The 14,988-nt window shown below is 38.5% G+C and overlaps 1 protein-coding gene and 2 pseudogenes across 1 annotated transcript; 2 read left to right on the forward strand and 1 right to left on the reverse strand.

Annotated features, from left to right (window-relative positions):
- The first annotated feature begins 1,913 nt into the window (after positions 1-1,913).
- Positions 1,914-3,094, forward strand: LOC18013715 (annotated as a pseudogene).
- Positions 3,095-10,072: 6,978 nt separating this feature from the next.
- Positions 10,073-14,988, forward strand: part of LOC18013716 — a 6,069-nt pseudogene continuing 1,153 nt past the window's right edge.
- LOC18013629 (proline-rich receptor-like protein kinase PERK1) lies at positions 11,573-14,920 on the reverse strand. Its single transcript, XM_006418666.2, has 8 exons — positions 14,290-14,920; positions 13,554-14,081; positions 13,360-13,446; positions 13,219-13,289; positions 13,055-13,131; positions 12,825-12,972; positions 12,575-12,736; positions 11,573-12,037 (listed from the first exon to the last, which is right to left on the reverse strand). The coding sequence occupies exons 1-8, from the start codon at positions 14,873-14,875 to the stop codon at positions 11,723-11,725; spliced, it is 1,974 nt and encodes a 657-aa protein (XP_006418729.1). The 5' UTR covers positions 14,876-14,920; the 3' UTR covers positions 11,573-11,722.

The raw sequence follows: 14,988 nt of genomic DNA on the forward strand, positions 1-14,988 counted from the left end.
AGATATATTTTTTAGCAATGAAGATTGTGAAGACAAATCGACGCAATCGGATGTGAGATCAATTTTTAAATAATTGTTTAATTTATTTTGTCGAGAAAGATGTATTCCAGACAATTACAAATGAGTGTCATTAAAAGATTTTAAAATATGAAAGATTGTATAATTATTTTATAGAATAGAATGATTTTGTAAGAGTTTTTATATTTTAATAAAAAATGTAATATTAATATCATAATTATGTTCTGACCCAGGTTAAAAACAAAATTCTGAGTCCACCACTGATCCGCACTACACATGGACATAGTAAATAATTTTCTTAAATGCATGGTAAAAATGTTAGTAGTATAGAAAGTTTTTGGTAATCGACGAATAAACATTGATAGTAAGTGATCAGATATTGGTTGGAACACTTACTCTTGTTGCTTCGCTCGTACGATAGGGTTTATGATTTCAATGTTCTTCATTATAATATTTTTATTCATGAATTACTGCATATATGTATAATCTGATTTTTGTTTTTAAAGATAAAATTTTGATTTCACAGGATTTTATATCTTCTTAGATGTTGTATAAAACGATTAAACATATCCACTTTCACTTCATATCATATATATATATTAGAAGTTAATTTTTGATATATATATTTAAAATAACGTGGTGGATATCTATAAATTTTTAGTTTTTGATAAAAAATAATTTCTGTAATTATTATGTATATATGTATAGATAATTTTTATTATTAAATTATAAAACTTAGCTATATAAATAAAACCAATAAAAATATGATATGTAAATGCCGAGATGTCTCTTATTTGTGCGATAAAACCATAGAAATATCCTTCTAGTACGTACATATCGTCTCTATTTTCTCTAAAAGTTTTCCAAGTCCAAGCATTGCCACAATCCCATAAAAGACAATCAAAATTTAAAAGAAATTTTTTCTTTCAAAAGAAAAATTTAAAGAAAACCAAGCACCTGGAAAGACTTGTGTTGTATCGTTTAAAATATCATTTTTGACATACATTTAAATAGCTTGTGATCCAAGTCAAGTACAATCTGAAACGCTTCTTCTCGTTGATAATTTTTTTTTTGGGAAAACAATTTTTTAAATATCCAAAATACGGTTACAAAATTAACACACGAAACTTTCTAAAAATATATTATTATGTATTTAAATATGTGCATCATATATTAAGAATGACATAACATGAAAAGTGAATTTGTGCAGTTAAGAATGAGAAGTGAATTTGATGATGTTTTACAAAATAAAGTCTTATTTGCTAATAGATGATTAAATCTGTTATTTTCCATTTCTATATTTTTTTTTTTGATGTAAATTGTATGTTTAGCTAGCAAATTTTGGTTAAACCTCGTAGTTACAAACAGTATAATAAAACCCAATGCTTTTGTTATGTAAAGTTTTGTTTCTACAGGTTACCAAAACTTCCGTATCCAAGACCTTCCATCAGAGTTTGGTTTTGATTCATTTGTCCCTTTGTCTAACTATGCATATTCATATATTGCCGGGACCTTCCATTTATTTACTTTATTCTCCAATTGCTTATTTTCACAAATGTCTGAACCAATCATGTCCATGTGTTCCTCTTCTACCAATCATGTCCATGTCATTTCAGTTTGGCTTTATTGAAGATATTTGATGGAATCCAAGTCAAGTGCAAGGTGAAATGCTTCTTCTCTTTGATACAAAAGAATTGCGTTGTAAATTGTGTACTACGCAAATCGCAATTGGTATAAATATTCTCGACTTTGTGCTTAATTTTCTCGTTGTGTCAACTGACAATTTTGCCTTCAATATTTATACGTATATATATATACCAATTACGACTTATTAAAGGTTAAAACCCTAATATCTCTTTGCTTTCTTCTTTTGGGAAAAAAAAAGAGAAACAACGATGATTTCTAATCTTCCACTTGAATTAGAATCTGAAATACTCTCTAGGGTTCCGGCCAACTCTCTAAGCCAGTTACGATCTACTTGTAAACGATGGTACGTGTTATTCAGAGATTCGAGATTCATCAAAAAGAACTTGGGTAAAGCAGCAACGCAAGTGATCTTAAAGAAATATTTTAGGGTTTATTAAGTTAACATCAATCTCCATGGAACTCGCAACAGATTTGATCCATCCTTTGAGTTTACAGGTAAACTCAACAGTCTAAAAAATAAAGAACATGTCGAGATATCTAAAATATTCCACTGTGACGGTTTATTATTGTGCACCACCAAGGACAATAAACTCGTGGTGTGGAACCCCTGTACTGGTCAAATCAGGTGGATCAAATTTGGCACCATGCACCATACGTGTTTTCTAGGATACGAAAACAAGAACAGATCTTGCCATAGCTACAAAATATTGAGCCTTATTAATTTTTGAGACGACCTGCAGCGACGCTCGGTTTCTAAGCTTGAAATCTATGAGTTTAACTCTGATTCTTGGAGGGTTCTTGATGGCATCACTTATGACTGGTACCCGTGGTTCAATTTATCTGGTGGTGTGTCTTTGAAGGGAAATACTTACTGGTTTCATGAATATCAAAATTACCATCGGGTTAGTTCCATTGTCATGTTTGATTTCACAACAGAGAGACTTGGACATATCTCTCTTCCTTTTCAGACTGATGGTCTTACTGAGGCTGTGATTCTATCAGTTGACAAAGAAGAGAAACTCGCGTTGTTGAGGTTTGATATATATTCATTAGAGATGAAGATATGGTGGCCAACACTAAGATTGATGAGGCCAAAGACTTGTCCTGGAGCGATTTCTTAGTAGTGGATATCGGTAAATTAATGATACAAGGTGGTCTGAAGAGAATTGTCAGTTTCTTGGTGGACGAGGAAAATAAAATGGTTGTGTGTTGTGGTATAGAGCAAGCCGGTGAAGAGAGGATCAACAGAATTCATATCGTTGGAGAGAATATGCATAAAGAAGTGTATAAAGAGAGTACAAAGATATCACGATCGTATGATTGGCCACTGTTAACGGATTCTCTCAATCATCGCCACAATCATTCACTCTACTATTTTGATCTCTCAATCATTGCCTTAAATGTCGTAATATCTTATTTCTGTAATTAGCTCCTTCTAGAGATCTCTCTCGTGTATAAAAATTTGTAATCTCTGTCAATAGCAATATACAAGAAAGTATTCTTTCTCATATGGTATCAGAGCGGGTTGCAATAACCCTAAAACTCTTTTTGGCTGCCGCCTCCTCTCCTCTCTTCTAAATCTTCGTTCTTCCCTTCTTCTTCTTCCTCTTCTACCAGCCACCTCCCATCACCATGTCAACATCCTCTGCAGAAACTGTTGACACTACTCCACAAGCCCTTCTTAATGTCAATATGTCCAACGTGACAAAACTTACCTCCACCAATTACTTGATGTGGAGCCTCCAGGTCAATGCTCTACTTGATGGATACGAGTTAGCCGGCTACCTTGACGACTCCACTCCGGCACCGTCCGCCACTGTTACCGTCGAAAACACAACGACATAAAACCCAGCATTCACCTTGTGGAAACGACAAGATCGCCTCATTTACAGCGGCTTACTCGGTGCAATTTCGACCTCGGTTGAACCCATCGTCTCCAAAGCGAAGACTTCTGCAGACATCTGGTCGACGCTTGCTGCCACCTATGCAAATCCGAGCAGGGGTCACTCCCAACAGCTGCGACTTCAGATCCGGCAATGGTCAAAAAGCACCAAAACCATTGACGAATACGTTCAAGGACTCACCACCAGATTCGATCAACTCGCACTTTTGGGAAAACCCATCGATCATGAATATCAAATTGAATATCTCCTCACAGGGCTTCCTGAGGAATACAAGCAGGTGGCAGATCAACTTGAGGGTCGTGACACCACTCCGTCCATACCAGAAGTTCATGAAAAGGTCCTCAATAAGGAAGCAAAACTCTTAGCTTTTGCCTCGGCCACACCGGAAATACCTGTCACAGCCAACGTCGCGTCCACCAAACAACATGGACGTCAGTCGCAATACAACAATTCCAAACCTTCCTCCAACTGGTCTCGGAATTCTCAAAACAACAGCTACAACAACTTCAAAGATAACCGCAAAGGAGGATATCAAGGTCGGTGTCAGCTCTGCGGGATTCACGGCCACAGTGCAAAACGATGCAACCAACTGGCGAGCCACAATTACCATGCAAAACACCAACTTTGTGCCTCCGTCATATCCACCGTGGCAACCTCGAGCCAACTTGGTAATGGGAGCATCTCACCCAAAAAAAGCTTGGATCATGGACAGTGGTGCCACTCACCACATGACAAGTGACCTTCACAACCTGGCTTTGCACCAACCTTTTCACGGCAACGATGCGGTACTAATTGGTGATGGTTCTGCTCTCCCCATCACACACACCGGTTCCTTCTCTCTACCCTCTAAATCTCGATCACTATCTTTAACAAATGTGCTTTGTGTTCCAAATATCTATAAGAACTTAATATCTGTTTACAGATTATGTAATGCTAACAAAGTTTCGGTTGAATTCTTCCCTGCACACTTTCAGGTGAAGGATCTGACATTGGGTGTCCCGTTGCTCCAAGGCAAAACTAAGGGAGACCTATATGAATGGCCTATTTCCCCATCTACGTTATCATCTTTTTTTGCTACATCTACATCAAAAACATCTTTAGATGACTGGCATTATCGCCTAGGTCATCCGTCATCTGAAATTCTTAAGTCCATTGTTGCTAGCTTTTCACTATCGCATTCAAAATTTTCTTCTAAGAACTCATTATGTCCCGATTGCGCTATTAATAAAAGTCACAAGTTGCCATTTGCTCATACTTCAATAACCTCATCTAGTCCTCTAGAATATGTGTTTTCAGATGTTTGGACGTCTCCAGTCATTTCTGTTGATGGTTATAAGTATTATCTCATTCTCGTTGATCATTTTACTCGTTACTCTTGGCTTTACCCTCTGAAAACAAAGTCGCAGGTGCGCGAGACGTTCATTGCATTTAAAGCTCTTGTGGAAAACAGATTTAAAACAAGGATTGTTACCTTATACACCGACAACGGTGGCGAGTTCCTCGCCTTGAAGTCATTCCTTTCCAATTCGATATCTCCCACCTCACCTCACCACCTCATACTCCGGAGCACAATGGTATATCTGAGCGCAAATACCGTCATGTCGTTGAAACCGGTCTAACCCTTCTCACTCACGCGGGCATTCCATCTTCGTACTGGACGTATGTATTTGCGGCTGCGGTGTATCTCATCAATCGCCTCCTCACACCGGTGCTCGCAATGGATTAACCGTTTCACAAACTGTTTGGTGACAAGCCTAACTACTCCAAATTGCACGTCTTTGGGTGTCTCTGTTTTCCGTGGCTCCGCCCTTACGCCGGTCACAAACTCGAGTATCGGTCGACTCCTTGCGTCTTCATGGGCTACTCTCTCACACAGAGTGCCTACTTGTGCCTTCAGCCAACAACAGGGAGAATCTATATATCTCGTCATGTTCAATTTGATGAGCAGACATTCCCCTTCAAACAACCTCGTTCTAATCCACCTCAAATTGAATCTCCCTCACCTTCTCAAATTCCTCCAGTAACAATTCTTCATGTTCCTTTGCAGGTTCCACACCAAAGCACCTCACTACACCGACTGCTCACCCATCACCGACGACGATGCCTCCGGTAAACGATACCGGAGATATTCAAGCGTCTCCCACCTTGACAATCCCGCAGGAAAATCCCCAACATCATCGCCATCAACCTATTCAAGAGGCCCATACACAACCAAGCCCACCAACAAATCCACAAACAACCGACAGCCAAAATGAAGCCCATCAACCAATTCACCTTCCTCCAGGCCCAAACCCAACACCACCAACTCTACCATCTTCTTCTATTTCTCCTCCACCACTGTCTCCGACATCCCCTTCCCTCGATCCAATCCCCGAAACTCGAAACCTTCACCCCATGCGCACCAGACTCAAAGATAATATCTGAAAACCCAAATCCAAACTCAATCTCTCCGTCGCCCTAACCACATCCATTCCAGCAGAACCCACAACGATACAACAGGCGCTCCGAGACGAACGATGGCGCAATGCTGCGTCTCACGAAATGACTGCATTTGCTCACAACCAAACTTTTGATTTAGTCCCACGTCCCTCTAATCACAGTATAGTTGGATGTCGATGGTTATTCAAAAACAAATTCTTACCTGATGGTTCTCTTGGCAGGTGCAAAGCCCGGTTAGTCGCCAAAGGCTACAACCAAGAGTATGGACGAGACTACACCGCCACGTTCAGCCCCGTGATCAAAGCGACAACTCTCCGCCTCATACTTGACATTGCTGTTTCTCGATCATGGCCACTCCGTCAACTGGATGTCAACAACGCCTTCCTGCAAGGCACCTTGGACGAAGAAGTGTATATAGAGCAGCCGCCGGGATTCGTAGACAAAGATAATCCGACGCATGTTTGCAGGCTGCGGAAGGCGGTATACGGCCTAAAACAGGCCCCACGCGCATGGTACTTGGAGCTCAAGGCGTACCTGATAAGTCTCGGCTTCACCAACTCTCTTTTAGACACCTCCATGTTTGTCCTCAAGAGTGGATCCGACTACATCTATCTACTTGTATACGTGGATGACATTCTAATCACCGGAAGCAGCAAAGCCTTAATCTCCAACATCCTTGGCTCACTTGCAGACCGTTTCTCCGTCAAAGACTCTGAAGACCTCAACTATTTCCTTGGTTTCGAAGCACATCGCACCAGCAAAGGTCTTCACCTGTCACAACGGAAATACATCACCGACTTGCTTCAAAAGTACAACATGAGTGATGCAAAACCGGTTCAGACTCCCATGGCATCCGCTCCAAAGCTCTCCATTCACTCTGGCACCTCACTCTCTGACGCCACTGAGTATCGGAGACTTGTCGGAAGCCTCCAATACTTATCATTCACCAGACCAGACATAGCCTACACCATCAACAAACTGTCACAATTCATGCACAAACCGACAGACATCCACTGGCAGGCTGCTAAACGAGTTTTAAGGTATTTAGTGGGAACTCCGACGCATGGTATATACTTCTCTGCAATTAATCCTCTGCACCTCCATGCTTTTTCCGATGCTGACTGGGCTGGAGACTGTGATGATTATGTCTCTACCAATGCTCACATCATATACCTTGGCAAGACACCAGTAGCATGGTCCTCAAAGAAGCAGAAAACGATTGCGAGGTCCTCTACAGAAGCAGAATACCGTTCAGTGGCTAACTCCTCAGCTGACATCCGCTGGGTCTGCAATATACTTACCGAACTTGGAATCACCTTATCGACTCCGCCTGTCATCTACTGTGATAATTTGGGAGCTACCTTTCTTTGTGCCAATCCCATCTTTCACTCACGAATGAAACATGTGGCTCTTGACTACCACTTCATCAGGGGACAAATCCAGCAAGGGATCCTTCGAGTCGCTCACGTGCACACCAAAGACCAACTCGCTGATGTCCTCACCAAACCTTTACCACGTGCAACATTCACAGAACTTCGAAGCAAGATTGGCGTAGCTCCCGCTCCTCCAATGTTAACGGATTCTCTCAATCATCGCCACAATCATTCACTCTGCTATTTTGATCTCTCAATCATTGCCTTAAATGTCGTAATATCTTATTTTTGTAATTAGCTCCTTCTAGAGATCTCTCTCGTGTATATATTTGTAATCTCTGTCAATAGCAATATACAAGAAAGTATTCTTTCTCATAGCCACTTCTCCTCAGTTATGTTCCAAGTTTGGCTCACATTGATTTAGCAACTTAAGGCAAAAGCAAAAGGTGTGATTAGTCGATGTAACTTACTTCATTATTTTTCTTATTTATCGTAAATTTATAGTCATTTTTACTAATCACTAGATTTTGGATGCACAGGAATGTTTTATTTTTTATTTCTAATATAAGTTGCATTTATCTTTTTTTGTTTAGATATAATTTATTTTTGTTATTTATTTTTTTAAATCAAAAAATTGTTATCATATTTTAATTTTAAACAGTAAAATTTGTATATTAGTAGAATAAGAGTATACATTAATTAAGTATACATTGATCTAATTTTAATTATATACTTTGTTATTATGTGAATTTAGATTTACACATAAACAATCTATATATCTATGAATTTGCTAATCAATCCGTTTAGTTGTCTTAAATCATTTTTAATATCTTACATGTTTTGACAAACTAACCTGTATAAGACTATAATTATAATTGTATAACCTTATAAATATTTACTAATATGGAATATTTGGACCAATTGATTATGAAAAAATATAATAAGATATTTATTTACTATTTGTGCTATTAAAAAAATGTATATATATATATATATATATATAAACGGGTTAACCTGTTAGTTTAATTGTCTCAAATCATCTTAATATCTTACATGTTTTAATAAATTAACTCATAGACCATATATATATATATATATATATATATATAACTCTAATCAGCTCGATCATATTATTGTATAATATAAATATTTATTAATCTCAAATATTTGATATTTTAGACCGAGTGTTTATGATAAAATACGATAAATATTTATTTACTATGCATTTTTATAAAAATATTATTTAAATTTAAAATTTTAAATTAAATCTTTTCTGTATTTAAGAAATTCTAAAGTATTAAAATTATTATCTAAATTTTCGTAATAAAATTTAATTATAATTTTTTTGAATTTTTTAAATTTAAATTAAATTGAATGCAAATTTTTGTAACTAAATTTAATTAAATTTCTAATAATTTGAAATTTAAATTAAAGATGACCTAGATTTTAGGATATCTAAGAATATCTAAATTAATAACTAATTTTCGAAAATTAAATATAAAAATAAAAAAAATATTATAAAAAAAAAACTTTGGGAGTGTTTGGATGTAAACACTAGATGTGCTTCTGTTTTAATTAAATAGATACAAGAAAATTATAATAAAATATCTTAAGTTGCTGATACAGCCGATTTATTCTGAAATAAGCAACCCTAAATTACTGGACCCAAGCCTTATACACGAGTGGTTATATATGTGATAATTGATTTCTTCGTTAGGAAATCAACATTTACAATCCAACCTCCTCAATCTTAGTATCAACATCTCAACTTCTTTTTTTTTTTGATATCTCAACTTCTAAAGAAAGAAACCAAAGAAAATCAATTTTAGATGCATCATTCTTAAATCATAGTAGGTTCAAATAAGAGTAAGGCAATTTCCTCAATGTAGTTGAAGAAAGAAATAAAATCTGTAATTTGCTCCCTTCTATGGTTTAAAGACCGATTCTTTTAATCTTCCGCATCTCCATTTCCCGTGTGGTTTGGCCCTCGCTGCTTGAGCCAGATGGGTAAAGTCCATAGTCACTGGTCGGGTTACTGTATTGGTCCGTGTGTTGTACTCTATTCTTTGACAAGTTTGAAGTCGTTTTCACTCTATTCTCCTATGAGAAAGGCTTTGATTCTTCTAGGCCACTAACTATGGATTTGTTGTACTCGCTGAACTACACGAAGTTACTCTTGTGATCGGTCCAAAAATGATGAGTATCATTCACAAATCACCACTCTCCACGCTCAACAGCAAAAACCAAATCAAGCCGTCTTCACATAACGACTCTCTGACTCTTGTTACCACTCTGTCCCAAAATAAATTTCCTTCGGGTCCATCAGTTCCAAATACAGATATTGTGTACACATTGTGAAAACTCTGTCCATACTCCATAAATCTCTGTTTAAGTCTCTGTCTGCCTCAGAGAGACGTGAAACCTTAGTGGAGGGGAGAAGCCTGTGATCCAAGTCAAATAAATTACACAGTTCCCAATTTGCAATTGGTATAAATATTCTCGACTTAATTTTGCTTGTAACAATTGACCATTATGCATTCAATATTTATCTGTATAATATTTCCTGTTAATTAACTTCTTATACGCTCTCTAATATATATACCAATTGCGACTGTTAAAAGTTAAAACCCTAATTTCTCTTCGCTTTCTTCCTTGAGAGATAAGCTCAAAAATCACAAAGAAAACACAACAATGATTTCCGATCTTCCACTGAATTTAGAATCGACTATACTCTCTAGGGTTCCTGCCAACTCTCTAAGCAAACTACGATCTACGTGCAAAAGATGGTATGCGTTATTCAAAGATCCGAGATTCATCAAAAACTGGGGTACGCAAGTGATCTTAAAGAAAGATTATGGGGTTTATTCAGGTAGCGTCAGTCTCCATGGAATCCACAACAGCATTGATCCATCCTTTGAGGTTACATGTAAACTTAGCAGTTAAAGGATTCAAAACGTGTCGAAATATCTAAAATATTCCACTGCAACGGTTTATTATTGTGCACCACCAAGTACTATAGACTCGTGGTTGTGGAACCCTTGTACTGGTCAAACCAGGTCGATCAGATCCAATAATCGTTTGTACTCAATGGTCCATACGTATTTTCTAGGATACGAAAACAAGAACAGATCTTGCGGTGGCTACAAAATCTTGAGCATTGGCATTTATTTGGTTGAACAGAAACGCCCTAGAATTGAAATCTATGAGTTCAACTCTGATTCATGGAGGGCTCTTGATGACGTCAAAGGTGACTGGACAGTCTTGACCTACTGGTGTAATTTATCGTATGGTGTGTCTTTGAAGGGAAATACTTACTGGCTTAAAAATTACCATTATGTTAGTTCCATAGTCATGTTTGACTTCACAACAGAGAGACTTGGACATATCTCTCTTCCTTTTCATAATGTTTTATTGGGTGAGATGACTCCGGTTCTATCAGTTGTCAGAGAAGAGAAACTTGCGTTGTTAAGGTTTGATAGAAAATCATCAGAGATGAAGATATGGGTGAGCAACATGAAGATTGATGAGCCCAAAAATTTGTCCTGGAGTTATTTTTTAGTAGTGGATTTCGATAAATTAATGATACAAGATATGACGAAAATGGTCAGTTTCTTGGTGGATGAGGAGAATAAAATGGTCGTGTATTGTGATGAATGCATAGGCAATGCATACGATCAAGAGATCATAAGAATTTATATAGCTGGAGAGAATATGCATAAAGAAGTTTATAAAGAGACTAAAAAGAGATCATTACCCTATGATCGGCCACTTCTCCTCAGTTATGTTCCAAGTCTGGTTCACATTGATTTAGCAACTTGAGGCAATAGCAAAAAGTGATCATGATCATCAGACGATGTAACTTTCATCATTGCTATTTTTCTAATTTCTCGTATATTTATATTCACGTTTGCTAATTACGCTAGATAATATGATTAAATTATCTTAAATTGCTGAAACAGTCGATTTATTCTGAAATAAGCAACCCTAAATTACTGGACCCAAGCCTTACAGAGGTTATGTGATAAATTTGTTGGTAGATTTATAAAGAACACTTTTTTGGAGCTTAACCGAACTAGGCTAAAGACAAATCAAAAGGTGTTCTTCATTAAGAAATCCACATTTCAGCTTTAAACCCCAAAAATAAAGAAAATAAAGAATGAAAGAATATATTCAACCCAACATCACAACTTCTAAAGAAGAAACCAAAGCAACAATCTTTAAATGCATCATACTTTATATCGTAGTTGTTTCAATTAGAGTAAGGCAATTTCCTCAAATCTTTACAGTTAAAAAAAAAAAAGAATCAAAAAGAAAAAATCTGCATTTCCTCCCCTCTATGATCTAAAGAGAAGGTCCACCATAACCTTGACCGGGTCTTTTAATCTTCCCCATCTCCATTTCACGTGTGGTTTGGCCCTCGCTGCTCGAACCGGACGGGTACAGTCCATAGTCACTGGTTGGGTTACTGTACTCGCCGGTCGTGTTGTACCCTTGAGTCCCAAGTGCCATTTTTCTAAACTTCTTCATGTCCTCATTGTATTGGCTCGAGTCATAATCAGTGCTTCCTCCATATGAGCTGTATACATTGCTCTGACCCGGTCTCATCCCTTCGTTCAAATCTGACAGCGATACGTTTCCTTCTAACGCACGTACAATCTGCTCGTTTTTTAACACCAAAACACTCACTCTATTAGCATTATTAACATTTTAAATGACACAATTAGCAACAACAGCAAAAATATGCAGCTAAGAAACTAAGTTTCACAATGGTCGGATAAGTAAAGATCTTTTTTCATCCGGTGATGTTTTATATAGATGGCTACGCATAAAAACCGAACCGAACCAAAATTTATCACGGAAACAAAACCAAACCCTAACTTTTCAAAGAAGAAAATCTAAGCTTGCAAAGGAAGTTTCCGTTCAAAACCAAAAACCGGACCAAAACCAATCTGCAACTGAGGTTAGCGCAAGCTGAAACGACCCAAATAACCCAAAATTCTTTACAGAATCCTGTTCTTAACTAAGAATAGGTTTAGTTTATACAAAATATAGATGATATAGTGAAAGTTTATATAATACAAACCCTTACTAAACTGAATTTTCATTTAGTTCTAGTTAGCTAATACTTCGAAACCAAGTACCAAACCAAATGCTCATTAGAGAAAATGCATAATTTGGGTAAAATAAAGTTACCTGGCTCATGCGAGGTCTGCGACGAGCTGAATGACGAACACAAGCCGCAGCACAAGCAACCATGCGAGCCATCTCCTCTCTGTCATACTCATTCTTCATCTTTGTATCAGCCAAACCCTCAAAGTCTCCTTCCTCAGATGCTCGGTTAAGCAACGGTCGTGCCTGTTTTCACATTATCCACACAGAGCATTCGCTTCACTCAACCGTTCAAAATGTGAACTTTAGATTATTTGCAAGTCAGAGTAAGTACCCAGTCAACTAAGCTGTCATCAACATAGACATTGTTTGCATCCACAGGACGACGTCCGGTTATTAGCTCCAAAAGCACAACACCAAATGAGAAAACGTCAGATTTCTCGGTGAGCTTTCCACTTGCAGCGTATTCAGGAGCCAAATACCTAAAATCCAAAACCAAAAAGTTTCAGAATTTGCAAGAAAAGGATCCACACAGAAACTTTAGGTTCAAGATTATCTATTTACCCAAAGGTTCCCATCACGCGTGTAGATACATGAGTGTTGGTATCAGAAGCAATCTTGGCAAGACCAAAATCAGCCACCTGAAAGATATAGGAATAGCTTCAGTGACACAAATCACAAAAAGAAATAAGCTTCACAAACATATCGCATAACAGATAAAATCATACCTTAGCTTCAAACTTGAAATCCATCAGTATATTTGCCGCCTTGATATCACGGTGAATGATTTTCGGATTGCCTACAAACAAGAGTGGCTCAGACTCCATTCATCAAACATCTATACATCATTTTTCAGATTTTAGACTTACAGTCTTCATGAAGATATGAAAGTCCTTTAGCAGATCCAAGAGCAATCTTCAATCTTGTGCTCCATTCCATTGTAGGCCGCCCTTTCCCTGTAAACAAATTCAATTCCCAAAACAACAAAACCATCAGTCCATCACTAATTGGTATAACAAAGCATGTTCTGCCACAACAAAGAGTTTAAGCTTTTTGGTCTAACCATGAAGGTGAAACTCGAGATTGTTGTTAGGAACAAACTCATAAACAAGCAATCTTTGAACACCGGCGATGCAATATCCGACAAGAGACACCAAATGCTTGTGATGAACTCTGCTAATGATCTCAACCTCTGCCTGAAACTCTCTCTCTCCCTGACCACTCCCAGCTTTCAACTGTTTCACAGCGACTTCTTTCCCACTAGGCAATATGCCCTTGTGCACGTAACCGAACCCTCCTTGTCCTAACAAATTGGCCTCAGAGAAGCCATTGGTGGCTCTAGCTAGCTCCTCGTAAGTGAAAGTGCTTTTGGAGAAGCCCAACACAAGCCCTGGAGACGGTGGAGGAAGAACTGGTAGATCAGAGTAATCGGAACCGCCGCTGCTGCTCATGAAAGGCGGTGGTGGAGGCGGCGGAGGCGGTGGAGAGGGAGGCTTTGGTGGTGGAGGAAGTGACGTCACAACGTGATCTGACGGTCGTGATGCGTTTGGTTGCTGCCAGTATTGTTGTTGTCCACCGTAAGGTCCTCCGGCTGAGAAAACAGAGGAAACATCTAAATCTCAAAAAAAATTGAAAATTTCTTTAAAAAGTAAATATCTTTTCGCATAATAGCAAATCTGAAATTGGAGAATTAGCATGCAAGAAAATAAAAATCCTAAATTTGTGGGTAATTAAGCAATTTCGGTTCAAAGATTCGATTTTTGATTTGGTTCAAGATTCAATTTTTATGAGATCTTAACCTTTGTGACCAGGAGGAGGTGGAGGGGGAGCATAGTAAGCAGCTTCGTCATCGTCTCTTCGTCGTTTCTTCTTACAAAGAAGACAAATCAGAGTCAGTACAACAAGCACAGCGACTCCTCCGATGGCGATTCCGACCACAACTCCTGTCGATAATCCGCCGGAAGAGGAAGACGGCGGCGAAGAGGTTGATGGAGTTCGAGGAGATCCTCCTCCTCCTCCTCCTCCGCCTCCGCTCGAGGGATTCGACGGTGGTCCCGAGGTTGGAGATGGAGGGCTACGAGTGGTGGATCCAGGAGGAGTTGGAGTGGTGGGAGACGGCGGAGATGGGGAGTCTGGTGTTGAAGGAGACGGCTGAGGAGGAGAAGTTGAAGATCCAGGAGGAGTTGGAGACGGAGGAGGAAGAGAAGGAGGCAATGGAGAAGACGGAGGAGGAGATGTTGAATTAGTAGATGGCGGCGGAGGAGAGGAAGGAGTGGTGGTGGGGGGAGGAGAGGAAGCTGGAGGAGGAGTGGTTGTGGTGGAGTTTGTGGGAGGAGACGGTGGAGATGGTGACGGAGTAGTCCCCGGAGACGGCGCCGAGGACATTTTTGTTTCGATCTAATCAAAAAGGTGAAGAAGAGAGAGGAGGAGGAGGAAGAAGAAGAGAGAATTGAGAATGTTGAAAGCACAATATTAATCTATATCAGGAATATTACCTA

The sequence above is a fragment of the Eutrema salsugineum genome, unplaced genomic scaffold, assembly GCF_000478725.1.
Source record: "Eutrema salsugineum unplaced genomic scaffold, Eutsalg1_0 scaffold_4, whole genome shotgun sequence".
Lineage (NCBI taxonomy): Eukaryota > Viridiplantae > Streptophyta > Magnoliopsida > Brassicales > Brassicaceae > Eutrema > Eutrema salsugineum.

What these genes read in the sequence shown, in the direction of transcription:
- LOC18013629 (XM_006418666.2), bottom strand. Translation starts at nt 14,875, where the DNA reads ATGTCCTCGGCGCCGTCTCCGGGGACTACTCCGTCACCATCTCCACCG. An exon ending in ACCTCCTCCTGGTCACAAAG is followed by an intron (nt 14,082 to 14,289) that starts GTTAAGATCTCA and finishes CTGTTTTCTCAG; the next exon opens with CCGGAGGACCTTACGGTGGA. An exon ending in TCTCGAGTTTCACCTTCATG is followed by an intron (nt 13,447 to 13,553) that starts GTTAGACCAAAA and finishes ATTTGTTTACAG; the next exon opens with GGAAAGGGCGGCCTACAATG.